At 52.7% G+C, this 27291-nt stretch overlaps 1 protein-coding gene across 1 annotated transcript; it reads right to left on the minus strand.

The window, feature by feature from the left end:
- Positions 1 to 240: 240 nt before the first annotated feature.
- FGF4 (fibroblast growth factor 4) lies at positions 241 to 2590 on the minus strand. Its single transcript, XM_017886191.1, has 3 exons — positions 1932 to 2590; positions 1239 to 1342; positions 241 to 701 (listed from the first exon to the last, which is right to left on the minus strand). The coding sequence occupies exons 1-3, from the start codon at positions 2269 to 2271 to the stop codon at positions 525 to 527; spliced, it is 621 nt and encodes a 206-aa protein (XP_017741680.1). The 5' UTR covers positions 2272 to 2590; the 3' UTR covers positions 241 to 524.
- Between the last annotated feature and the right edge of the window lie 24701 nt (positions 2591 to 27291).

Below are 27291 nucleotides of genomic sequence, written 5' to 3' on the forward strand. Positions count from 1 at the left end.
ACCCGGAGTAAACCGATATGTCCCGATTAATAGCAACAGGGCACAAAGGGAGCGGGCCTCTGAGGATGCTAGCAGAGGGCCAAGCCCGGGAGCTCCCTGAACTGGCTTCTGAAGCCTCAGGCAGGCCTTTCCAGACAGAGAGATGCTCCACGCCATACTACAGGGGTTGACATCGGAATCCAATGTCACCTTTTTTTTTTTTTTAAACACAGAATAGCAGCACACTCGTGACAACTTTTGACAAGTTAAAGAAATCCAGTGGTAAGATTCTCTGTTGCACCAGAAAAGTCAGAGTTGGTTTTTTGTTTTTGGTTTTGTCTTTTTTTTCCCCCAGAAAATTAAAAAACACACCCGCAGAACTATAAATAATTTGGTGGCAATATATACACATTTAAATAATTAATTTAAATATCTTACACCTACTCTTGCATTAAACTCTTCATCCGAAGAAAGTGCACCAAGGTGGCCCTCGGCACTCCCCTCCGGGGGGCTTCCCGAGGCTGAGGCAAGGGTCCTCCGGAGGGTCACAGCCTGGGGAGGAAGTGGGTGACCTTCATGGTGGGCGACACCCGGTTCCCCTTCTTGGTCTTCCCATTCTTGCTCAGGGCGATGAACATGCCGGGGTATTTGTAGGACTCGTAGGCATTATAGTTGTTGGGGAGGAGAATCTCCTTGAACTTGCACTCATCAGTGAAGAAGGGCTGGAGCAAAGCAGGGCAGTGTCAGGGCTGGGGCACCCCTTGGGCAAGGTACCCAGCCTGAGGCCAGGGGTCAGAACCCCCTTCTGTCCCAGACCCCACCCTGGGCTGAGATGTCTCTCCTGCGCAGTTAGGGTGTCAAGACCCTCACAGGGTGGAAGGGGACACGGCCAGCCCACAACAGCTGGTGCTCTCACCACTTGCCCTGCACCTAGCAGCCAGGGAATTCATCCCCTCCGTGTCCAGCCTCAAGCCCGCAGTTCCAACGCTGAGACCCACCACTCTGGACTAGAGAAGAGAAGGGCTCTCGATAGCGCCCTTTCCTCGGGCTGGAGGGGCCCACTCAGGGGTGGCAGGAACCTCATTGTTCCTGCCTTGGGGCTGCTTCCTTTGTCTGGGCAGGCCTGCCGGTCCCGTGACCCGGTGACCCTGCCACCCCTCCAAGACCCAGGCACAGGTGGGGCTGGAGAAGCCACGATCCTGCCAGCCATGGCCGCTGTTCCCCAACTAGGTACCTGGCCAGACCCCTGCGGTACTCACCGAGCCATAGAGCTTGCCCTTGCTGCTCATGGCCACGAAGAACCGGCTGGCCACGCCGAAGATGCTCACCACGCCCCGCTCCACCGGCGAGAGCTCCAGCAGGCCTGGGGGCGGGGCGCAGGTCATTGCGGTGCAGGTGACTCCTGGCCCACTCCGCCCCTCGGCCTGTTCGCCTCCGGGGACCCTAATTCTGGGGTGGGATTGGGGATAAAGGGCCCGGGGTTCCCGGCACAGCCGCCCCCAAGGGCCTCCGGAGCCCAAGCTTGCGCTAGCTCAGATTAGCTTGCCTGTGTAGGGAACTTCCGGCGGCCGCACCCAGTCCCACACCTTCAGAAGCGAGCCCACCCCAGCGGTTCCCCAGCCTGGCCCAGGCCCGGGCGCACGTCTCGGGCCCCCTGTGGCTGCACCGCGCGCCCTGTGCCCACGGGCGAAGGCGATGGAATTCGGCGCTGGGAGCCCGAGCTTACGAAGGCGGGAGGCGGGGCCCGGCCTCAGAGGTTGCGCTGGGCTGCCGGAACCAAGAGTGTTCGTCCCCAGCCCCGCGTCAGAAGGGACCGGAGCCCGAGTCCGCCCCGGTTCCCAGGGCCCGCGAGCAGGTGCCCGCCTGAGGCCTCAGCGTGTGACTGAGCGCGTTGGCCGGGGCGGCCGTCTGCCCCCCGCCCCCGCCGCTTCGCGCCCGGCCGCGCCACTCACTGTCGCGGGTGTCAGCGTGCGCGCCGCCGATGCGGCCGTCGGGGAGCGCCTGAAGGTGGAAGCCGATGCCCACGTTGCAGTAGAGCCGCCGCAGCCGCTTGATGCCCAGCAGGTAGTCGCCGGCGCCGCTCTGGACGGCCGCCTCCTTGGGCTGCGCTGCCACCGGCAGGCGCGCCAACGAGCGCGCCACCAGGCTCTCCCAGCGGCGCTCCAGCTCGGCCTCCAGCGTGCCGTTGGGTGCGGTGGGTGCGGCGGCGCCCCCTCGGCCCGCCCAGGGCGCTAGCAAGGCCAGCAGGACCGCCGGGAGCAGCGCCGCCGCGGCCGTCCCGGGCCCCGACATCCCGGCCCGAGGGCCGTGCGTCCGTCAGGCGGTCCGTGCGCCCGGGAGGCTGGGGTGCAGAGCTGCGCCTGTGGCGGCCCGCGGGAGCGCACAGCCGAGCTCGTGCGGGAGTGCGTAGCCGAGGAGGAGCGGGAGGCGAGCGACGGGGCCCCCGGGCGCCGGGCGCTACCCCGGCTGCATGGAGCGGCGAGCCGGGCGTAAAGCGCGCGGCTGGAGCTGGGACCCTGCGGAGCAGTGCGCGCCTCCCTGCGCGCCGGGCCCGCCCGAGGCCGAGCCGCTATATATATAGCCCGGGGCCCCCTCCTACTCGTCCGCTCCCGCGGGGGGCCGTTCGCGTTAGCCTGGGCGCCCGGGGCGCTGTGGCGTTCGCGGCTGGTCGCAGGCCGCCTGCCAATCAGGGCCGGGGGAGGGGAGGAGGCCGAGGACTAGCGCCGCGAGTGCCACCTGGAGGGACCCCGGCCCCCACCCTTGGCTCCGCCCGGCCCACGGACCTGTTCGTCCCGCCCCTTGCGGCTCCTACACTTCTGCTTTTCAGCCAGTTTTGCCTCTTGCACGTTGTCCCTGCCTGTCCCCGTCCCTGTCTCCTTCTATACTCCGGCCCTCTTGACGCAGCCCTAACTCGGGCACCCTAGGCTCCTAGTGGGCGCAGAAGCCAGCGGCTGCTGCCTGCCCTTCGCCTTTCGGAGGCTCACGGGAACTTGGCTTCTTTGCTGGGGCCTTGAGGACCGGCCTGGGAAGGAGGGGTGGGTAAGAGCAGTAAGCGACACCGGGACACCTGACTGGGCAAGGGAGGGCCTTTTGGCTACAGGCGGGAGGGAGGCCACCCCCACCCCCTAGGTCTTGGCCCCACAGGCTTGGCGCGTTTCTGGGCTGCAGTTCTGAATACCTGGTGGGGGTCCACCTGAGCCAAAGGGCAAGGTGGCAGAGACGCACCCAGGGAGGCCTGGTCCTGCACCCCCTACACACACACCCCTCCATGAAAGGACAGGTGGCAGGGCACAGGGCCAGAGGGGATATTCACCATCCCCTGCTCCTCTGATTCCACAGCAGAAATATCCACGCACCATAGCCAGAACCCCCAGTCTAGCGGGGACCCAGGCCAGGCCTCTGGAAGGCTCCCCTCTCTGACTCGTGGTTCTACCTCCCACTGTGCCCATTATGGCCTGATGGGGACGGGCCTAGCTAGATGCCGGCCCACCTAGGTGTGAAAACCCCTGTTCTTTGTGGTCCCTGAGGAGCCTAGCTGGCCCTTCCTGCAGGCCCGCCTAGCCACAGCTGCAGGGGGCTTGGTGCCTACCCCACCTCTCCTATCACCAGCACCTGTGACCAGATATGTCCCCAGGCCACCTCAGCCTCCTCCACCTCCACCGCATTCCCACAGGGAGATTCCTGGGACCCCTTCAGAACCCTGCTGGGGCTTATTCGTGCCCCTGGAGGGGACGTGGGCGGCTTGAAGGCTCTACTTTGAGGTGCAGAAAGGGGACACTTGGGGGTCATCAAGCGTCTTTGGCAGTACCGGAGCCTCAGCTCTGCACCCCTTGAGAGGCCCTTTGTTCCTCCTTGGGCCTGCAGCCTGCCCGGGCAGCACCACCCAGACCAGGGCCTTCCTGGGCTGCAGCTCACAGCTGCCAAGATGCAACCAGGCTGCCTCTGGGTCCCTGGGTCCCCCAGATGAGCCTGCAGATTTGGTGCCAAGAAGACATCGTTGGCCAGTGTGCAGGGTGAAGGGGACTTAGAACTCATCCCTCACTTGCTGTGTAGTCTTTCCATCTCTGGGTCCCTGACTCCCCATTTGCAAAATGACATGGGAAGTGGACTTTCCTCCCTCAGCCTGGGTCCACCTGAACACGCCCTCTGGGGAAGTGAGACCCAGGCCTGGAGACCCACCTGTGCCAGCTGACCTGAGCAGAGGGCCTCTGATGTCTTCCCCCTGCTTTTGATAGGATGAGGCTCCTTTCTTCCCAGGACTCCCATGGCAAACTCAATTTAGGGCTTCCCAAGGACCTCTCCCTGTCTCTCCTATTTGCTGTGATTTCAGCAAAGGACCCTGCAGGCGGCTGATATATCTCCCAGAACTACAGGCTCACCCACACAGAATAGGTGCTTTTGGTGACTGGGGACTGACAGCCAGCAGGGCTTTTGGGAGCTGGAAATTACCAGCAGAACTGATCTGGAATCTGGCTTCCACCTTGCTGCTGGGGGGTCCCTGAGCACACTCTCAACCTCTGCAGGCCCTGGCCTCCTCAAATGTCCAGTGGAGGCAACAAAAGCACAGGTAAGGATGAATTGTGGGTGAAGGATGCACCAGGAAGCACTCACTTATCTGCATCTGACCCTCTTCTGTGCCCCTGGCCCTTGACCCCGCTTCCCACCTGCTTCCCTTCTGCTCCTGTGTTTCCGCCAGGCTGACCGCGTCATCTCTCCCCCTTCCCACTGGATATCCCCTGGCCCCAGATCTTCCTGCCAATGACTTCTCCCATTCAGATTTGCCTGAATGGAGAAGCCACTCCATTGGCGTAGCCAATCGGGGGTGCCTTCTGGATCCCCTACCCGGTCCTTCTGGTTGGAACTTCTTTGAGCTCTTAGAGAACCTTCTGCACTTGTTAGCTGACCCTCCGCCTCATTTTGATTGTCACCTCCATGGAGCAAGCCCGGATTTGTGTTGTTGCCAGTTGTACCTCCAGTGCTGGGAACACAGTAGGTGCTCAATAGGTGTTTGTGAGTAAATGGCTGGCTAGGTACACTAGGAGCTCCTCCATCAGCAATCCTTGCTGCAACCTGCCCAATCTGCCACTATGCCTGGGGCAGACACACAGAGGTACCTGCAAAGGCCTCAGGCTGAGCTGCCAGACCCTCATGGGAAGCTCTGCATTGACTTTTTTTTTTTCTTAATGTGAAAGAAATAGCTGGACCGAGGTGACTAATCTTTTCCAGATCTGGTTACTTCTCAGCAGAGGGACAAGGGGATCTATATATAATTTTTTTTTTTTTTTGAGATAGTGTCTTGCTCCATTGTCCAGGCTGAAGTGCAGTGGCGCTATCAGAGCTCTACAGCCTCAAACTTCTGGGCTTAAGCAATCCTCCAGCCTCAGTCTCCCGAGTCGCTGGGACTACACACTCAGCTCAGTTTTTGTTTTCTTTTTTAGTAGAGATGAGATCTCGCCGTATTGCCCAGGCTGGTCTCCAACTTTTCAGCTCAAGCAATCCTCCCGCCTCAGCCTCTCAAAGTACTGGGATTACAGGTATGAGTCACTGCACCTGGACAGGTGATCTAGAAACAGGACCCTCACTTAGCTTGGACCCAAAGCCCTTCTGCCATACTTCACCCCAGGATGCCCGCTTTGCCAAGTCCTGGGGTTCAAGGAAGGCTTGGGGCCATGTTGGGCTTCCGGTTGGGTTCAAGTTTAGGCTGGCTGCTTGTTAGTTGTATAACCTTATGCCATTTCACTTAGCATTCTCAGTTTCCCCATCTGTAAAATGGGCATGAACTGATGTCAGCCTTAGCAAGACAGGGTCTGACCCCAGGAAGAGGCTGAGCAAAGTGAGCTGTTTAGACTGTAAGCCTCTTGGGGGTGGTTCAGCCTGGGCCTGGTTAACAGTAAATGCTGGGAATTTGTGAAATAAACACAGCCATGTCATTATCGGGTGGAAGGCTCCCTGTATGTCATCAGCCACTGGAGGGGTAATAAATTGAGGGAGAGGAGCAAAGGCCCAGAAAGCCTCCTAACAGTGACCTTTTTTGACCTCCAAAAACAAACAAAAAAACCAACAATGTAGGATCTTCATGTGGATGGTCCTTCTCCTGTGAAGGAGTGAGGAGGCTTCTCAGACCCACCAGCTCAGCTGTTAAGAACTTACTTGGCTTAATAGTAATAATAATAAAAAAGAAAGTGCTGCATACAAATCCGCTTCTAGTCCTCAGGGCAAAATGACTGAGCTCAGCCCCGGGCAAGGGCCCAGGCTGTGTAAACTTTGTAAATAGCTCAACCACTTTCTCAATTCAACTTCCCTTTCTTGGCTTCAGTGAGACACCCTCACAATGATGTCTTTCGGTGAAAGTCCAGGAGGATGATAAGGCCGGTGGGATAGACTGGTCTACACTGAGCTGAAGCACCCCAAGACCAGTGGCATGTTTTTCTTTAGGACCTTCAGAACAAGGGGAGATTGAGCCAATTGTTTTTTTTAACTTTTTTAAAAATGGTGTTAATTGGGCACAGTGGCTCACCCCTATAATCCCAGCACTTTGGGAGGCCGAGGCGGGTGGATCACTTGAGGTCAGGAGTTCGAGACCAGCCTGGCCAACATGGTGAAACCCCATTTCTACTAAAAATGCAAAATTAGCTGGGCGTGGTGGCACGTACCTGTAATCCCAGCTACTCAGGAGGCTGAGGCAGGAGAATCGCTTGAACCTGGGAGGTAGAGGTTGCAGTGAGCTGAGATGGTCCCACTGCACTCCGGCCTGGGTGCTACAGAGCAAGTCTCTATCTCAAAAAAGAAAAAAAAATAAAGGTGGTAAAATATACATAATACACAACATAAAATTGATGTTAACCTTTTTTTTTTTTTTTTTTTTTTTTTTTTTTTTTTTTTTTTTTTTTTTTTTTTGAGACGAGTCTCGCTGTATCCCCCAGGCTGGAGTGCAGTGCATGATCTCGGCTCACTGCAAGCTCCGCCTTCTGGGTTCATGCCATTCTCCTGCCTCAGCCTTTTGAGTAGCTGGGACTACAGGCGTGCACCACCACACCCGGCTAATTATTCTTTTTTAATTTTTTTTATTTTTAGTAGAGACAGGATTTTACCATGTTAGCCAGGATGGTCTCGATCTCCTGACCTCATGATCCACCCGCCTTGGCCTCCCAAAGTGCTGGAATTACAAGGGTGAGCCACTGTGCCTGGCCTGATGTTAAATATTTTTTAAAGACTTTTTTGAGAGCAGTTTTAAGTTCACAGCAAAATTGAGAGGAAGGTACAGAGAGTTCCCATACACCCTCTGTCCCCAGGCCCCACCACACACAGCCTCTCCAATTTTAGCCATTGTTAAGTGCACGGTTAAGTGGCATTAAGGGACACTCACATTTTAGTGCAACCATCACCACCATCCATCTCCAGATGGTTTTCATCTTCCCAAACTGAAACTCCCGCCCATTAAACATTCGCTCCCCATTCTGACCCCTAGCCCCGGCACCCACCATCTTCGCTTTCTGTCTCTAGGAATTTGATTACTTAGGGACCTCATGAGTGGAATGATACAATGTTTGTTCTTTTTGTGTCTGGCTGATTTCACTTAGCATAATATCATCAAAATTCACCCACGACGTAGCATGTGTCAGAATTTGCTTTCTTTTTTTCTTTTTTTAAGGCTGAATAATATTTCAGGTATGGATGGACCGCATTTTATTTCTTTACTTATCTGTCAGCAGTCCCTGAGCTGCTCCCACCTTTTGGCTGCTGTGGACGATGCTGCTGTGAACCCGGGTGTGCAAATATCTGCTTGAGTTCCTGCTTTCATTTCTTGTGGGGATATACCCAGAAACGGAATTGCTGGAAGAGGTGATAATTCTATGTTTAAGTTTTTGAGAAACTGCTATACTGTTTTCCATGTTTTTGTTTTGTTTTGTTTTGTTGTTGCTGTTGTTTTCAAGTTACCTTGATCCTAGGGCATTAAAGAGACAGCAGGTCACTATTGGCTCATAGCGGTGTCTTACTCAGTTCTGTGTCCAGGAGAGTTTCCCCTCTCTCGTTATTTTGCCCTGTTTCTCTTCTCCTCTGAAGGTGGCCCAGCCAGGTCTGGGCAACAGGCTTTGGGGGCAGTTTCAATGACTGCGAATCAATAAAGCCACCTGCCTCCCTGTGCACATGAGTGCAGATCTTTTGCACGTATCAGATATGCAACCCTGGGAGGATGGAAGACAAACTGTGCCTCAGTTTCCTCATCTGTAAAATGTGGAAAATCAGAGTTTTCACCTCAGGGGGCTTCTGGAATAGTTACATGAGAGAATGTGGGTTCAGCCCTTAGAACAGGCAGGCACACGGCGATGTGTGCCCGCAGACATCGCTGGTTGAGCAGTGTGACTGCCCAGCTTGGGTGCGGGTCTGGGGAGCCAGGTCCTGGCCTCTCTCGCTCACCGAGGGAATGTGGGTGATTTGCTGAGCCTCTCAGGACAATGATGTCTGCTTTCATTGCTTGCTAGGGAATTGGAAGAATTAGACATGTAAAGTGCACGGTGTCTTATCCAGGGCTGTGGGCTGGCGTGATTGCCAGCACCTCTCCAGATAAAAGTCATTGCTGCCACATTCATCAGGTGCTGGCAGGGAGCGGGCTTGGTGCAGGGTGGGGCTGCTTTGCAAGGCTGATCGTCTTTTCTTCTCACCCAGCGCTGTAGGGTGTGGCCCTGCTGGTCATCACCATTTTACAGAAGAATTAAACCAGGCTCAAAACCTCTGAGCAGCTCACTCAAGGTCTCGGAACTAGCAAAGAGCTAAGCCAAAACTCAAACTTCGGCTGTGGGGGCCACGCTGCTGCTGCCTCAGTTTCCCCTGCAGCAAAATGGAACTCGTGATTTGGACCTTGTCTGCCTCACAGGGATGTCAGGGGTTCGAACTGTGCAGGTGAAACTCTTCTGTCAGCTCTGGAGTGGGGCTTAAGCTCCATTAGTTGATATCACAACCCCAATTGATTTGTTCATTTGGAGGATCACAAAACAGACCACCAAGCCTCCAAATCCTTGCAGTCTCGTTAGTATTTCAAATAAAAAGTGGTCAGAGCCAGAAGGGACTCACCTAAGGGCTGCTAAAATGACCCACTGCTTGCACAGAAGACAGTGGAAGGCCAGAGAGGAAAAGGGCTCCCCCATGTTACCTAGGGACCTACTCATGCAGGGGCTGCTAAAATGACCCTCTGCTTTCACAGACAACAGTGGAAGGCCAGAGAAGGAAAGGACATTTCCCCTGTTACCTAAGGACCCACCTTTCCTGCTCAGGGGTCCGGCACCCCATCAGCTGAGTGGGCCTTTATGGAGTGCCCACTCAGGAGAGTCACAGGGTCTAGGGACAGGGTCATTTCAACCAAGACCTAAAGAAAGGGTGAGGATGAGCCAGCCAAGGTAGAAGAGTGGGAGTTCCAGGAAGCCAGTGTGTGGAAGCTGAGTGGGTGCATGAGGTCAGAGGGGTGGGCAGGACTTTGTGGACCCAGGAAGGGTTTCAGATCCCGTTGAGGGGTGCTGAAAGCCAGGGTGCCATGGACTCAGCTCACCCCATGGAGCATACCAGGGAATCCTTGAGGTCACAGTCTTCCCTAGCAGAAGGGGCACCCCACAGGCCTGGTGGGCTGACCCTCAGGATGGTGGGGGTGCGCCTCCTCCCCACTTGCTTCTTCCCTTTCCTCCTGCACAGGGTCTCCCAGCAACATGGAAGAGAGGCCCACTCTCCTCCCCAACACCACGGCTGGGCGTGGGATTCCGCCTGTTCCATGAGAGAAAACGGGAAATATCAGTGGGAAGCAGAGAGGCCCCCCGTTCCCCCGGGTTTCAGACCACAGGCCCCTCAAGGGAAGCCTCCTGGTGGGGAGGAGATGGAAGAAGAGTTCTATTCAAAGTCAGTCTTGGCAACTGTACCCTCCCTTCCCCTCCCTCTCCCTGGATGGACTCGAGGCCTGGGGAAAGCCTGACCACCCAGCCCTGGCTGTGTGAGACATCCATGCCCCAGGTGGGTTCCTTCTCTTTCTCCGTCTCTGCCTCCAGGATGGCAAAGCCGGGTTCCATCCCACCCCCTGTGAGAAGTGTTGCCTGAGGACTAGATCTAGGGGGGACCCTAGGAAAGGTGTCTATGGTGGCACCTGGATGGAAACATTCTGGAATCTTGCCGTTGGGATTGAGAGGGATGCTCAAGTGATCATAGCACAGAAACTAGAGTGAAGCTTTGGGGCCCGCCCTCCCCTATCAGGGAGAAGTCCCCTGTTCACACAGAAGTCACGTCTCCTTTGTTCTCAGGCAGTTCTGAACTTGGTGTTATAACTTATGTGGGTTCATAAATCTGGATCACCGAAGGCAGGGTGCACCCGCCCCTTCACTCAAATTTGGATTTAGATTGACCTCAGTCTGAAAAGCATGACTTGATTCTTGGGAGATGTGTGTGTGTCTTTGTCCAAGGAAATAGGAGATCAGATGGGAGGACTTCAGCAGGGACAAGGGCTCAGAGGGATGAGTGTAATCTCTAGTACATTTCAACTATTAACGATTTAAAATACTCTTACTGTTTTTTGTCGTTGTAGTTTTTTTTTTGAGGGCGGACGGGGTCCCGCTCTGTTCCAGGCTGGAGTTCAGTGAAACAATCACGGCTCACTGAAGCCTCGAACTTCCAGGGTCAAGGGTCCCTCCCACCTCAGTCTCCCGAGTAGCTGGGGCTACAGGTGCACCCCACCATGCCTCTCTCATTTCGTTTTATTTTTTGTAGAGATGGTGTCTCACCATGTTGCCCAGGCTAGTGTGGCACTCCTGGACACAAGCAATCCTCCACCTCAGCTTCCCGAAGTACTGGGATTACAGGCATGAGTTACTGCCCTGGGCGTTCTGTTACTTTTAATTAACTAATTAATTAATTAATTAATTTTCTGGGGAAACACAGTTTTACTCTGCCCCCCAGGCTGGAGTGCAGGGGTGCGATCTTGGCTCACTGCAACCTCTGCCTCTCAGGTTCAAGCAATTCTTCTGCCTCAGCCTTCTGAGTAGCTGGGATTACAGGCGTTCACCACCATGTCTGGCTAATTTTTGTACTTTTAGTAGAGAGAGGGTTTCACCATGTTGGTCAGGCTTGTCTTGAACTCCTGACCTCAAGTGATCCACCCACCTCGGCCTCCCAAAATGTTGGGATTACAGGCGTGAGCCACCACGCCCAGCCTCTTCTGTTACTTTTAAAAATGTGTGCAATGGAGTCTATAGCCATACCAGTTTGACATCTGCCATCTTTTATTTTAGAAAAAAATACATGATTAAGCTTTACTCCAGCAGACAAAAATTATAAACCCTTACCCATTATCTTTATATTTTCATTCTGTTTCCCACATCAATTTCACCCAAATATTCAAGGGTAATTTTAACCTCAAAAGTTTTTTATTGATCATTTTATTATTATTATTATTATTTTTTCTTTTTGAGACGGAGTCTTGTTCTGTTGCCCAGGCTAGAGTGCAGTGGCACGATCTCAGCTCGCTGCAACCTCCTGCCTCCGGGTTCAAGCGATTCTCCTGCCTCAGCCTCCCAAGTAACTGGGATTACAGACGTACAGGTGCACCACCACACAGGGCTAAGAGACGGGGTTTCACCATGTTGGCCAGGCTGGTCTCAAACTCCTGACCTCAAGTGATCCACCCGCCTTAGCCTCCCAAAGTGCTGGGACTACAGGCATGAGCTATAGCTCCTGGCTGCTCACTCTATCATTATTCTCTGCAATAAATGAAATATTTAAAAAACTTATTTCCTAGGCTGGGCTCAGTGGCTCATGCCTGTAATCCCAGCACTTCGGGAGGCCGAGGCGGGTAGATTGCCTGAGGTCGGGAGTTCAAGACCAGCCTGGCCAACATGGTGAAACCCTGTCTCTACTAAAAATATAAAAATTAGCGTGCCCCTGTAATCCCAGCTACTTGGGAGGCTGAGGCAAGAGAATCGCTTGAACCCAGGAGGCAGAGGTCAGAGTGAGCTGAGATCACACCACTGCACTCCAGCCTGGGTGACAGAGCGAGACTTCATCTCGAATCAAACAAACAAACAAACAAACAAAAAACGAACTTCTTATGACTGTTAGCATTAAATGGTTTTGTTCTGGGTTTTACTTTAAACAGTTTTTGCTAATACGTAGTTAGTCAAAATGCCGTGAATGTAGTATCACATAATTGATAAAGAGTACACATAAAATTCTAGTAGAAATGAACCTTTTCATGTGACCTAGGGCAGGGTTAAAACAATTCCATATGACCGTTACTTATTGCTAGAATAATATGGGGTTTGGCCTCAATTTCATTCACACTTTCCATTTCTGTTGATGGCAAAGCCAAGAAGCCTTGTCCTCAGGTAGAAGAGACAGAATTTAAGTTTTGATATGGTGAGGTCACTCAAGGATTTGAACGCTTGCCAAGGTATACACTCGAAATCACCTGGTTTATATCAAAAAATGCTGTCTCCTGCTCTATCTGCTGACACTTTCAGCAGCTCTTTCTTTCTTTTTTTTTTTTTTTAATTCTTTGAGACAGGGTCTCCCTCTGTACCCAGGCTGGAGTACAGTGGCACAATCTCCCCTCACTTCAGCCTCAACCGCCCCAGCTCAAGCGATCCTCCTACCTCAGCTTCCCAAGAAGCTGGGACTATAGGCATGCGCCACCAAGCCCAGTTAAAAAAAACTTTTTTTTTTTTTTTGGTAGATTTGGGATCTCACTGTGCTGCCTAAGCTGGTTGGCAGTTCCTCTCTTAATTCCTTGACAGCAAAGACTCACCAGTCATTGGAATTGCACTTTCTCAACTTTAGGAAATTTTCTCCAAAGGTTTTCTTTGTTTGTTTGTTTTGAGACAGAGTCTTACTCTGTCACCCAGGCTGGAGTGCAGTGGTGCAATCTCGGCTCACTGCAACCTCTGCTGCCCAGGTTCAAGGGATTCTCCTGCCTCAGCCTCCCAAGTAGCTGGGATTACAGGCACCTGCCACCATGCCTAGCTAATTTTTGTGGTTTTAATAGAGACAGGGTTTCACCATCTTGGCCAGGCTGGTGTCAAACTCCTGACCTTGTGATCCACCTGCCTTGACCTCCCAAAGTGCTGGGATTACAGGTGTGAGCCACCACGCCTGGCCCAAAGGTCTTTTTTACCAAGACCTATTAAAGAACGATTAATTATACCAGTTACTCTTTTACTTGGAGGAGACTTATTAAACCTGATATAATGAAAATGGGGGAGACTGGGAATGAAACTATTGCTAATTTCAACATGGCTTTGCCAGTACCATAGTGATACAAAGCTTCCAATGCATTGCGGGTTTATATCTACTTCTTTCTGAACCTTGCAGCTTCAGACACAACCTATGCAACACATAGACAGCTTTCCCCGTATAGCCACAGAATCAGTAAAGCCAGTCTTCTCAGTGAGAGCCATGCCCCACTTACCATCGGAAGACCTCTGACTGTATTTTCCAATTCAAACAAGCGAGTTAATCTGCATCTTTCGAGTATACCCGCCGCTTGTGATTTCTGACCCTATGAGGTAGGAGGAGATGCAGAGATGAAGAGAAAGGGCCAGATCCTTGCCTGGAGCTGGGCACCTGGCGACCTCCAGGCTCACCAGGATTTTTGCCTCCTTTCCTGGGTCTCTTTTTCCAATCTGTGGCCTTGGGACCACAAGTAGCCCGGGACGACTTTGAACGTGGTCCAACACAAATTCATAGACTTTGTTAAAACATTTTGAGATTTTTTTTTTTGCCTTTTTTTTTTTTTTTTTTGCTTATCAGTTATCATTGTTGTTAGTGCATTTGATGTGTGGCCCAAGACAGTTCTTCCAATGTGGCCCAGGGAAGCCAAAAGATTGGACACCCAGCTAGGATCAGTGGCTGGGATCGGTGGCCTAGCACTTGGGAGGTGGGCGGATCACCTGAGGTCAGGAGTTCGAAACTAGCCTGGGCAACATGGTGAAACCCTGTCTTTACTAAAAATACAAAAATTAGCTGGGCGTGGTGGCAAGCTCCTGTAATCCCAGTTACTCAGGAGGCTGAAGGAGGGAGAATCACTTGAATGCGGGAGGCAGAGGTTGCAGTGAACTGAGATTGTGCCATTGCACTCCAGCCTGAGCGACAAGAGCGAAACTCTATCTCAAAAATTAAATAAATAGGCTCACGCCTGTTATCCCAGCACTTTGGGAGGCCAGGGCGGGAGGATCACCTGAGGTCTGGAGTTCTAGACCAGCCTGACCAACATAGAGAAATCCTGTCTCTACTGAAAAGACAAAATTAGCCAGACGTGATGTCACATGCCTGTAATCCCAAGTACTCGGGAGGCTGAGGCAGGAGAATCTCTTGAACCTGGGAGGTGGAGGTTGGGGTGAGCCGAGATCACACCATTGCACTCTGGCCTGGGCAAAAAGAGCAAAACTCTATCTAAGAAAGAAAGAAAGAAAGAAAGAGAGAGAGAGAGAGAGAGAGAGAGAGAGAGAGAGAGAGAGAGAAAGAAAGAAAGAAAGAAAGATTGGGCACCTCTGCTCTGATGCATCTTTGTCAAGGGCACAGGTGATTGAAAGAAATAGGCAGGCCTCTGGCCCTCCACTCCCAAGGCATCTGTTAGGAGCCCCCCAAGGCAGGCCAAACAGGTAGCCACTCCTGCCGCCACCCTGCACCCTCCTGGGGCTGCTTCCAGGCCTGGGAGAGCTGGAAGGAGTGTCGGCTGCTGGTCCACATTGCAGCTTTGTTTGGTGCCCTGAGGCTCCAGCACCTAAGAAGCGCTCCTTTCTTTTGTAAAGTGAGAGAAAGAGGCTGTGAAAGGGAAGGTGGGGAAAGGGAACCACGGCTAGGTGCTCTGTTCCTCCCATTCACCAGGCAGGAGGAAGTGGGGGCTCCAGCTGCGGGTGTGGCCTTTGGGATGGAGCAGAGACGCCTCAGAGAACTATTCCTTCCCCTATGTGCCCATCAGACCTCAGCTCAACCTTGACCTTTCTGGGAAGCTTTGCCTGACTTTTCAAGTCCAGTTGCCTATCACAAGGTGACCACAGGCCAGTCCAAACTGGGCCTTTTCAGAGAGAAAGGAAGTGCCCCTCACTATTGCCCTGGGGTGAGGGGTACACCCCTGCATGGTTCGGGACAAGCAGGACTGGAGCCACCTGACCTGTTCCACTCTTACCACCAAGCACCCTGAACTCGAGAGCAGCCTGCATGGCCAGCTCATGCTCTCGGAGCGTACCCGGAGGGCTTCGGGAACTCACCTGTGCCTGGACACCTGTGCCTGGACATCTGCAGCACTGGAGACTCGACTCACCCTGTGACCAGCTGTGCACAAAACGGCTGATGTTCTGTCTCCCAGGCTGGCGGTGTAAAGAGCTGCATTTGACCCTGAGGGACCCACAGGATGGGGTGGATCACAGCACGATCCAGCAATGCTGGGTAGAGGGTGAGGGTGCAGGGAAGACAGCCCAGCCCTTGGACATGGTGTCCCCCATCAGCCTGCCAGTGGAAACCCCGTTTCCCATTCATTCACCAATGCAAGAGGTGGGTGGGGATGATCCATCTCAATTCACCAGTAAAGAAACTGAGGCCTAGAGAGGAGGTGACTTCCCCAAGCATATGTGACAGGTACCAGTGGTATCTTAAAGTCAGTGTGGGCAAAGGAAACCTCAATGAGTCAGTGTCCTGGAAAATTCCTTCCAGAAGCCAGTTCCCAGCAGGTCCCAGAGCCATTTTGCCCTCCAGGGCTGGCTTTTCTTCTGGATGGGATGAAGCAGGCAGCTTGCCCTTAGGGACCATGCTGGATAAAAAGTGCTCTCTGCACTGCAGGCTTATCTATTGTGGGGAGGCCAAGCTGAGCCCTGCCAGGGGGAGCAAGGGCTCCCTCACCCCCTCTCCTATCCCTGCCCCAGGGCTCAGGGAACAGCAGGTGGAGTCACCCATGTTAGCAAATTATTATTTCCCCACCTGCCATGGTCATTATGATTGCTGCCATTGGATTGGGGGAGCTCATGGGCTCATTGCAGCCTCCGAGGCCTGTAAGGACCACCTGGCTCTCCCTCACTCTGGGTGAGACCTTGAGCAGATTCTGACCCTCAGTCTTCTCATTTGTAAAGCGGGCAATCTTGGTACTCACTCACATCTTAGGGCAGTGGGGTGGCGGCTGATGTTAGGTGAGCTCACGCCTAGAAGAGCAGGCGTCCATTCTGGTCTGCTCTCCCAAGCCAGTCCTGCCTCCATCAGCCTGCGGGGCTTCCCGCCTCTTCGAGGCCAGGGATGCAGGGTCCTAGCAGGCAGCCAAGGGCCATTCCTGGGCCTCTGGCCTCAGTGACAAGAGGCCTTTTTCTGCCTCTGCCGCCTGCTCCCTGACATCCCACGCGCCTGCCTCTAAGCCTGAGATGCGGCTTCTAAGCCAGGGCAGACCCAGCCTGCTATTCTGGGGTCTTCTTTCAACTATTTTGGCAAAGACCAAATGGCAGCCTCCTTTAAAATAGCTGCTGCAGGCCTGGGGGTCGCTCCCTGAGAACCAGGTCAGGCCAGGCCCGCACTTCGTCCTAGCAGCCCATTCAAGTTAAATACGGCCCCTGGCATCTGCAGCTTCAAGGAGGGCTCAACTGAAATTCCGACAGGCAAACACCAAAATAAAACCTGGCTGGCCCTCCGAGGTGCCTGCGACTTCTCAGTGCCACAGACGTGCTTACGTTTTTCATGAAATCACAGGGCTGGTCTCAGGAGGTGCTGAGAGTGCCCAGCTGAATGAGGAGCAGTGACCGGTCCCCCGGCCCCCCGGTGAGTCACTCTATGAAGTCTGCTTGGAAATGTGGGAGCCCAGGAGCCCCTCACTGCGGTCGAATTCCCTGGGAGGCCACAGCTCCCAGATAAATGAGTTCGCCTCCCCTTGATTTCCAGGCCCAGATGCTGCTGGCTTTTCTCACCTAAATTTTGGGGGAAGGGGGGCCTTTAATAGAATATACACATAGTAACTGAGTAAACTTTTATTTATTTATTTTTTTGAGACGGATTTTTGATCTTTTTGCCCAGGCTGGAGTGCAGTGGCGGGATGTCTGCTCACTGCAACCTCTGCCTCCCAGGTTCAAGCGATTCTCATGCCTCAGCCTCCCTAAGTAGCTGGGATTACAGGCGTGCGCCACCATGCCCAGCTAATTTTTTGTATTTTTAGTAGAAATGAGGTTTCACCACGTTAGCCAAGCTGGTCTTGAACTCCTGACCTCAGGTGATCCACTAGCCTCAGCCTCCCAGAGTGCTAGGATGACAGGCGTGAGTCGCCACACTCCTGGAGGAAACTTTTTTGTTTGAAAAAAAGCAAGCAGAGCCAGGTGTGGTGGTTCATGTCTGTCATCCCAGCGCTTTGGGAGGCCAAGGTGGGCGGATCACTTGAAGTCAGGAGTTCGAGACCAGCCTGACCAACATAGTGAAACCCTGTCTCTATCAAACATACAAGAATTAGCTGAGCATGGTGGCATGCGCCTGTGGTCCCAGTTATTTGGGAGGCTGAGGCAGGAGAATCACTTGAACCCCAGAGGCAGAGGTTGCTGTGAGCCGAGATCACACTGCTGCCTGTCAGCGTGGGCAACAGGGTAAGATTCCTTCACAAAAAAAAAAAAAAAAAAAAAAAAAAAAAAAAAAAAAAAAGCAAGCAGAAAGGACTCCCACGGATAAAGCAATGCCACTTCAAATTCTACTAAAGAGATGGCACCATGCTGCAAAGACAGCAAACTGCCAAGTGACTCAGGTGTGTGTGTCTTACGCCTGGCTCTGGACTGCCTCCTCCACGTTGCCACCTTGCGAAGCCAATCTCTGGACAAGTGCCCCTCAATGCCTCAGCTGGGCCCCAGCATCAGGGCGACAATAAGTGGCAGCCGTGAACCCTCCAGAGCGATAGGAGCAGAAGCCTAGTGGGTGTACGAGGCCTAGGAGCCAACCTCGCGTGGGAGCACGCCCCCTGAAAAGCCACTCTGGGGCTGCGAGCTTGAGACTGCATCGCCTCCCTCTTACTGACCCTGTGATGGCATCAGGCCTAGAGTCTAGGGAGTCCCTTGCCCACTTTGAATCCTGGCGAGTCATTCAACAAATGTTGGCTGCACTTCTGTGGGTGCAAGTTTGGTTCTAGGCATTGCGGACACAGCAGATATGCCACCATGTGCACATCCCAGGGAAGAAGCAGACAAAGCTAGGAATTACCTGTAGGGTGAGGATTACAGAAGAGGAAGAGAGGGTTCTACAGGTAGGGTCTGATGGAGGCCAGTAGCCACTGACCTAGTCTAAGGGCCAGGGAGGTGTCCTCCAAGAAGTGACATCTGGTCGACCTAGAGCTGGGCTTGAACAGTGAGAGTGTTTCCGGGCAGGAAGCCCAGCATGGGCAAAGGCCTGGAGAAGATATGGGCAGCCTTGCTGAGGGAAACCCAGGCAGCAGCCCTGGGGCTGAATCCAAGAGGCTGCAAGCTAGCAGGGCTTTAAAACGCTGGCTCGGCTGGGCTTGGGTAGGGGCTCGGTCAGCTTTGTGTTAAAAGCAGAGCTTTCTGGTTGCTGCAAGCACCTCCCAGGTGAGGCCGAGGTATGAGTCGCTGGCAAAATTCTTCCTGAAACTAGCCACTGGTGCCAAGAAATGGAGAATCAAGTTATGTACATCAACCAGAAAGATAGCGGAGACTCGAGTACAATGAGCCACAGGGAAGTGAACCTGGTAGTTCAGGGCAAGCCGTTTTAAGAGGCTCACAAACAAACTGGGAGCAGGATCTGGACGCGCTTGTGAATTTCTCCTCTCATCTTTTCCTGTAGTCCCACCCATCCCAGTTGACCAGCATGACTTTTGGTAACTCATTTTCACAGAATCTTTCTGAAGCAGACAACGTTTCCATGAGAACATCAGCTCTCTCAGAGGTTCGTATTTCATCGGTGAGTTTTAGGATTCATTGAATTTCCTGGTCGCTGTTACGAGTACAGTGGGCCCGGGCCGAATTGGGAACAAATCAGGCCGACTGCTGCAGGCCCGGGAATGAGTGTGAGCATCTGGGCCCTGGCCTTTAGTGGCCAAGGACGTGGGCCAGCGCGACAGCAGGAGTGAGGGTCATTAGGCTGGTGAGCCTGCATGGCAGAAGGTCAATGGAGTCTCGGTTGCCTGACTGAGGCCGCTCGGGGTGCTGTACAACATTGTGAGCTGGTTTGCTGCATTTTAGAAGCAACCACATGGCCTCCTTGGTGGGAGACCTCTGAGGAGCTCTACTTTGCTCATCGCTTGCTGTGTGACCATAGGCAAGTTACTCACCTTCTCTGAGCCTCACTTCCTCCTTCCCTTGCAGTGAGGCCTCAACAAGAATGTGGACAAGGGAGGCAGAGTCCTGTGCATGGGCTGGTGGCATGATCTGATCTCTATCTACCTGGCACCTTTTGGAGCCGGTGGGCATTTGTGGGCAGCAGGTCCTGCCCTGGGTCACAGCAGAGGGGCCCCCCAGGACCCATGGGGATCCCTCTTCAGCACAGATGCATGTGCTTTGGATTGGGGTGAGCAGGCTCTTTGATATCCTCTGTCTCGCCCCGGCCCCTAATTGTACAACTCTACTTCCCAGGACGCAGGGCCTGGGCGGAGGCGGGAGGGGCCTAGGACAGCCATCAAGTCAGCCTGTTGTCGGGGTGCGGGGCCGGAGCCAGAGGATGTTTGGTTTCCCACGAGCCATTGTAGTCCCAGGGGAAGGGGCCGTTGGGCTCTGGGGATGTGGACACGCCAGAAGCAGTGACCGTGGCACCCCTAAGGGGCCCAGACTCCGTCCATCTTGATCACCCAGGCCAGGAATGTGGTGGCAGAAAAGCTCCTGAGATGAAGGCCCTGATAGGTCCTGGGGCGGGGCGGGGGGTCTTCCTCTTACAAAGGATGTGGGTCACGGTGAGTGGTCTTGCCACAATGTGGGAGGACAGGCAACTTGAGGTGACTCCTGAGAGATGCTCCTGAGGCAATCCGATCCCATTGCTGCCTCCTTCACCCTCCATGGCTCCCCAGTGCTGGATTAGAAGGTCTGATGGCTTTGGCTGGACTCTGGCTGCCTCTGCACAGTGCCCCACCCACCAGGACCATCTGGTCACACTCCACTCCTCAGATTCCATTTCTTCTACGTACCCCTGCAAAGGCTGTCCCCACCTTCTCTGATGCCACCATTTCAAAGGCATCTCATCTTTGAAAAGCTGCCTGGCTCTCGTGCTCCAGGGCCCAGCAGGGCCACCCCATCAGCGCCACCCCATCAGCGCTCTACTCCAGCAGGCGATAACTGCTGGTCTGTGGTCTGCTTCTGCCATGACATCCCGGCTCTTCAGTGTAGGGCCTGCCTGGCACAGCCAAGCCCTCCATACATGTTTATTTGCTGAATTGATAGATGGATGAATCATCCTGCAAATATAACTTTTCCCACTTAATAAATATACTCTGCCATTTTCCCACAATATTACATGATCTTTGTAAACATTGTGACTTCTGTTAAGAGGGCAGATATAATAGGCCATGGCTTATTTAACCACTCTGCTCTGTTTCTAATATTAGATGGTTTCCAAGTTTATTTCAGTTATAAACAATGCTGTGATGAACATCTTTGTGCATTTTTTCTTTCTGTATTTTGGATGTTATCTTCAGAAACAGAATCTCTGGATTTGGGGCTATAAATTTAAGGTCCTCAAAAGTAAACAATAATGTGTTTTATATTTCAAAGTAGCTAGAAGACTTGAAATCCTTCCTTCCTTCCTTCCTTCCTTCCTTCCTTCCTTCCTTCCTTCCTTCCTTCCTTTCTTTCTTTCTTTCTTTCTTTCTTTCTTTCTTTCATTCTTTCTTTCTTCTTTCTTTCTTTCTTCTCTTTCTTTTTTTTCTTTTTTTTTTTTTTTGACAGAGTTTCGCTCTTGCTGCCCAGGCTGGAGTGCAGTGGCGTAATCTCAGTCACTGCAACCTCCACCTCCTGGGTTCAAGCGATTCTCCTGCCTCAACCTCCCTAGTAGCTGGGATGACAGGCACCTGCCACCACGCCCAGCTAATTTTTGTATTTTTAGTAGAGATGGGGTTTCGCCACGTTGGCCAGGCTGGTCTCGAACTCCTGACCTCAGGTGAGAATCCTGGCGAGTCATTCAACAAATGTTGGCTGCACTTCTGTGGGTGCAAGTTTGGTTCTAGGCATTGCGGACACAGCAGATATGCCACCATGTGCACATCCCAGGGAAGAAGCAGACAAAGCTAGGAATTACCTGTAGGGTGAGGATTACAGAAGAGGAAGAGAGGGTTCTACAGGTAGGGTCTGATGGAGGCCAGTAGCCACTGACCTAGTCTAAGGGCCAGGGAGGTGTCCTCCAAGAAGTGACATCTGGTCGACCTAGAGCTGGGCTTGAACAGTGAGAGTGTTTCCGGGCAGGAAGCCCAGCATGGGCAAAGGCCTGGAGAAGATATGGGCAGCCTTGCTGAGGGAAACCCAGGCAGCAGCCCTGGGGGCTGAATCCAAGAGGCTGCAAGCTAGCAGGGCTTTAAAAACGCTGGCTCGGCTGGGCTTGGGTAGGGGCTCGGTCAGCTTTGTGTTAAAAGCAGAGCTTTCTGGTTGCTGCAAGCACCTCCCAGGTGAGGCCGAGGTATGAGTCGCTGGCAAAAATTCTTCCTGAAACTAGCCACTGGTGCCAAGAAATGGAGAATCAAGTTATGTACATCAACCAGAAAGATAGCGGAGACTCGAGTACAATGAGCCACAGGGAAGTGAACCTGGTAGTTCAGGGCAAGCCGTTTTAAGAGGCTCACAAACAAACTGGGAGCAGGATCTGGACGCGCTTGTGAATTTCTCCTCTCATCTTTTCCTGTAGTCCCACCCATCCCAGTTGACCAGCATGACTTTTTGGTAACTCATTTTCACAGAATCTTTCTGAAGCAGACAACGTTTCCATGAGAACATCAGCTCTCTCAGAGGTTCGTATTTCATCGGTGAGTTTTAGGATTCATTGAATTTCCTGGTCGCTGTTACGAGTACAGTGGGCCCGGGCCGAATTGGGAACAAATCAGGCCGACTGCTGCAGGCCCGGGAATGAGTGTGAGCATCTGGGCCCTGGCCTTTAGTGGCCAAGGACGTGGGCCAGCGCGACAGCAGGAGTGAGGGTCATTAGGCTGGTGAGCCTGCATGGCAGAAGGTCAATGGAGTCTCGGTTGCCTGACTGAGGCCGCTCGGGGTGCTGTACAACATTGTGAGCTGGTTTGCTGCATTTTTAGAAGCAACCACATGGCCTCCTTGGTGGGAGACCTCTGAGGAGCTCTACTTTGCTCATCGCTTGCTGTGTGACCATAGGCAAGTTACTCACCTTCTCTGAGCCTCACTTCCTCCTTCCCTTGCAGTGAGGCCTCAACAAGAATGTGGACAAGGGAGGCAGAGTCCTGTGCATGGGCTGGTGGCATGATCTGATCTCTATCTACCTGGCACCTTTTGGAGCCGGTGGGCATTTGTGGGCAGCAGGTCCTGCCCTGGGTCACAGCAGAGGGGCCCCCCAGGACCCATGGGGATCCCTCTTCAGCACAGATGCATGTGCTTTGGATTGGGGGTGAGCAGGCTCTTTGATATCCTCTGTCTCGCCCCCGGCCCCTAATTGTACAACTCTACTTCCCAGGACGCAGGGCCTGGGCGGAGGCGGGAGGGGCCTAGGACAGCCATCAAGTCAGCCTGTTGTCGGGGGTGCGGGGGCCGGAGCCAGAGGATGTTTGGTTTCCCACGAGCCATTGTAGTCCCAGGGGAAGGGGCCGTTGGGCTCTGGGGATGTGGACACGCCAGAAGCAGTGACCGTGGCACCCCTAAGGGGCCCAGACTCCGTCCATCTTGATCACCCAGGCCAGGAATGTGGTGGCAGAAAAGCTCCTGAGATGAAGGCCCTGATAGGTCCTGGGGCGGGGGCGGGGGGTCTTCCTCTTACAAAGGATGTGGGTCACGGTGAGTGGTCTTGCCACAATGTGGGAGGACAGGCAACTTGAGGTGACTCCTGAGAGATGCTCCTGAGGCAATCCGATCCCATTGCTGCCTCCTTCACCCTCCATGGCTCCCCAGTGCTGGATTAGAAGGTCTGATGGCTTTGGCTGGACTCTGGCTGCCTCTGCACAGTGCCCCACCCACCAGGACCATCTGGTCACACTCCACTCCTCAGATTCCATTTCTTCTACGTACCCCCTGCAAAGGCTGTCCCCACCTTCTCTGATGCCACCATTTCAAAGGCATCTCATCTTTGAAAAGCTGCCTGGCTCTCGTGCTCCAGGGCCCAGCAGGGCCACCCCCATCAGCGCCACCCCCATCAGCGCTCTACTCCAGCAGGCGATAACTGCTGGTCTGTGGTCTGCTTCTGCCATGACATCCCGGCTCTTCAGTGTAGGGCCTGCCTGGCACAGCCAAGCCCTCCATACATGTTTATTTGCTGAATTGATAGATGGATGAATCATCCTGCAAATATAACTTTTTCCCACTTAATAAATATACTCTGCCATTTTCCCACAATATTACATGATCTTTGTAAACATTGTGACTTCTGTTAAGAGGGCAGATATAATAGGCCATGGCTTATTTAACCACTCTGCTCTGTTTCTAATATTAGATGGTTTCCAAGTTTATTTCAGTTATAAACAATGCTGTGATGAACATCTTTGTGCATTTTTTCTTTCTGTATTTTGGATGTTATCTTCAGAAACAGAATCTCTGGATTTGGGGGCTATAAATTTAAGGTCCTCAAAAGTAAACAATAATGTGTTTTATATTTCAAAGTAGCTAGAAGACTTGAAATCCTTCCTTCCTTCCTTCCTTCCTTCCTTCCTTCCTTCCTTTCTTTCTTTCTTCCTTTCTTTCTTTCTTTCTTTTTTTCTTTCTTTCTTTCATTCTTTCTTTCTTCTTTCTTTCTTTCTTCTCTTTCTTTTTTTTCTTTTTTTTTTTTTTTTACAGAGTTTCGCTCTTGCTGCCCAGGCTGGAGTGCAGTGGCGTAATCTCAGTCACTGCAACCTCCACCTCCTGGGTTCAAGCGATTCTCCTGCCTCAACCTCCCTAGTAGCTGGGATGACAGGCACCTGCCACCACGCCCAGCTAATTTTGTATTTTAGTAGAGATGGGGTTTCGCCACGTTGGCCAGGCTGGTCTCGAACTCCTGACCTCAGGTGATCCACCTGCCTCGGCCTCCTAAAGTGCTGGGATTACAGGCGTGAGCCACTGTGCCCAGTCGAAGTGTTCCTAACACATAGAAATGACCAGTACTCAAGGTGATCGGCACCCCAAACACCTGCCTGAGCATCACATATTCTATGCACAGGGCCAGGCACGGCGGCTCGCGCCTGTAATCCCAGCAGATGGGAGGTGGAGGCAGGAGGATCACTAGAGCCCAAGATTTCAAAACCAGCCTGGGCAACATAGTGAGATCTTGTCTCTACAAAAAAAAAAAAAAAAAATTAGCCGGGCATGGTAGCACACTCCTGTGGTCTCAGTTACTCAGGAGGCTGAGGGAGAAGGATCACTTGAGCCCAGGAGGTCGAGGCCTCAGTGAGCTATAATGCTATGATTACACCAATGCACTCCAGCCTGGGTGACAGAGCAAGACCATGTCTCAAAACACACACACACGTTCTCACACACATGTGTGTGCCACAAAAACCCCACAAACACATCGTATGCATGTAACAAAATATCACATGTACTCCATAAACAGTAAAATATTATGTATCAATTTAAAAGTGTCAGCTGATGCAGTTTGGAGCACACAGGAGGCTACCTGTTTAACCACATCCTCACCAGCACTGGATACATTGTATGTGTGTGTGTGTGTGTGTGTGTGTGTGTGTGTGTGTGTGTGTGTTCTTTTCCTACTTTGTTTTGTCTTTATTAATTGGCAAGCAGGCAATGACACTTTACTTTTAGTTTTTAATAAGTTTTAATAAACATTTATTTTAGGCCAGGCGTGGTGGCTCACACCTGTAATCCCAGCACTTTGGGAGGCCAAGGTGGGCAGATCACGAGGTCAGGAGATCAAGACCATCCTGGCCAAGATGGTGAAATTCCCTACTAAAAATACAAAAATCAGCTGGGCGTGGTGGCAGGCACCTGTAATTCCAGCTATTAGGGAGACTGACGCAGGAGAATCACTTGAACCTGGGAGGCGGAGGTTGCAGTGAGCTCACACCACTGCACTCCAGCCTGGGTGACAGAGCGAGACTCTGTCTCAAAAAACAACAACAACAGGCAACAATAACAACAACAACAATAAGGAAAAACAAAGGAAAAAACCCCATTTATTTTAAAATAACTTTAGATTTCTCAAAAAGTTACGAAGACAGTGCAGAGTTCCTGTGCTTCATGTCCCCTGTTATTCGCACCTTGTGTCAGTGTGGTGTGCTTGTTATAATCAATGAACCAATATTGATCCATCATTATTAACCGAAGTCCATGCTTTATACAGAGCTCCTCAGTTTTCCCCTAATGTCCTTTTTCTGTTCCAGGATCCAGCCAGGACACCAGTCACGTGTAGCTCTCTCATCTTCACAGACTCTTCTTGGCTTTGACAGTTTCTCAGACTTGCCTGGCTTGGATGAAAGTTTTTTCCTTTTCCTTTTTTCTTTTTGAGACGGGGGTTTCAGTCTGTCCCCCGGGCTGGAGTACAGTGGTGCGATCTCAGCTCACTGCAGCCTTGCACTCCTGGGCTAAAGCAATCCTTTCACCTCAGCCTCCCGAGTAGCTGGGATTACAGACATGCACCACCACGCCCCACCAATTTTTAATTTTTAAATTTTCTGTTGAGATGGGGCCTCTCCATGTTGCCCGGGCTGGATGGCAGGTTTTGTTTGTTTTTTTGTTTTCTTGAGACAGTGTCTCACTCTTTCACCCAGGCTGGAGTGCAATGGTGTGATCTCTGCTCACTGCAACCTCCATCTCCTGGGTTCAAGTCATCTTCCCATGTCAGCCTCCTGAGTAGCTGGAATTACATGCATGTGACACCATGCCCAGCTAATTGTTTTTAATAGAGATGAGGTTTTGCTGTGTTGGCCAGGCTGATCTTGAACTCCCGCCTACCTTGGCTTCCCAAAGTGCTGGGAGTACAGGCATGAGCCACCACGCCCGGCCTGGATGGCAGTTTTTTTTTTTTCAGATGGAGTCTTACTCTGTTGCCCAGGCTGGAGCACAGTGGCTCGATCTCAGCTCACTGTAAGCTCCACCTCCCGGGTTCATGCCATTCTCCTGCCTCAGCCTCCCAAGTAGCTGGGACTACAGGCGCCCACCACCAGGTCTGGCCAATTTTTTTGTATTTTTAGTAGAGATGGGGTTTCACTGTGTTAACCAGGATGGTCTCCATCCCCTGACCTCGTGATTCACCCACCTCGGCCTCCCAAAGTGCTGGGATTACAGGTGTGAGCCACCGCGCCCGGCCTGGATGTCAGTTTTGAGACAGTGCTTGGTTTCCGTTCCAGCCGAAGGAAGCTGTGGGACTGAATATGGCTCCATGAGTTGCTTTGATGTTGGGGTTTTCTCCTCCATGTCCCTTTATCTCCTGGGGGTCTTGGTAGCTTTCCTAGAAATGTGAGCAGCTATAGAGGTTGTAAATATGAGCCCTTTCCTGTCCTGAGCAGCTCACACAGTTCATGCTGGTCCGTGGTCACTTGGGCCTATCACCTGTCACTCACGGTACTTGCCAATGAGCTTTCCAGGAGACGGGTGCTAGCGGTCTCGTGGGCCAAGTCCTGGGGATACTCCTATTCCTTGGTTCTGTGGGAGGTCAGAGAGGGCCTGAGGGGAGCAGGGGGTGGAGGAACCTTGAGGCAGGGCAGTAGTAGCATCTCAGGCAACTCCATTGAGAGCAGCGAGGTTCTCTTTTTCAGGGTGCGCCACAAGCAAGATCACCAGCCAAAAGTAGAGGAGCTTCTGCACCTGCCCTTAAAGCCACAGCCCCAGAGTTAATCCCTGCCTACACTCCAAACAAAACGCAGGGTCCCTGGCTCAGCCCTGCAAAGGTTGCCTTTCCTGCCTCCGTCACCCTAGCCCCTCTGCAGGTTCCAGGCAGCCTCCCCACTGGCCTGGCTGCCCAGGGCCTGAGCTAGAACTCCTGCACCCCAGGGACTTTGCAGTTGACAGACACCTCCCCCTTCAGGGTGGCTCCTTCTTGCCACTGCGGTCTTTGCTTGCTGTCACCTCCCTAGTCGGGTTTTCCTGGTCAAATTGTCACCTGTCTCCCCTACCATGTCCCTTTTGCCTGCTCAGGCTTTAGACATGTGAAGCACTCGCCACAACCTGGAGTGGCTCTTTGTGCTCTTTGTTTCTACATCGTCTGAGTGCCTCACTGGTGTCAGCCGCACAGACCCAG

The sequence above is a fragment of the Rhinopithecus bieti genome, unplaced genomic scaffold, assembly GCF_001698545.2.
Source record: "Rhinopithecus bieti isolate Rb0 unplaced genomic scaffold, ASM169854v2 scaffold_1014, whole genome shotgun sequence".
Lineage (NCBI taxonomy): Eukaryota > Metazoa > Chordata > Mammalia > Primates > Cercopithecidae > Rhinopithecus > Rhinopithecus bieti.

What these genes read in the sequence shown, in the direction of transcription:
- FGF4 (XM_017886191.1), bottom strand. Translation starts at nt 2,271, where the DNA reads ATGTCGGGGCCCGGGACGGCCGCGGCGGCGCTGCTCCCGGCGGTCCTG. An exon ending in GCACGCTGACACCCGCGACA is followed by an intron (nt 1,343 to 1,931) that starts GTGAGTGGCGCG and finishes CCCCGCCCCCAG; the next exon opens with GCCTGCTGGAGCTCTCGCCG. An exon ending in AGGGCAAGCTCTATGGCTCG is followed by an intron (nt 702 to 1,238) that starts GTGAGTACCGCA and finishes GCTTTGCTCCAG; the next exon opens with CCCTTCTTCACTGATGAGTG.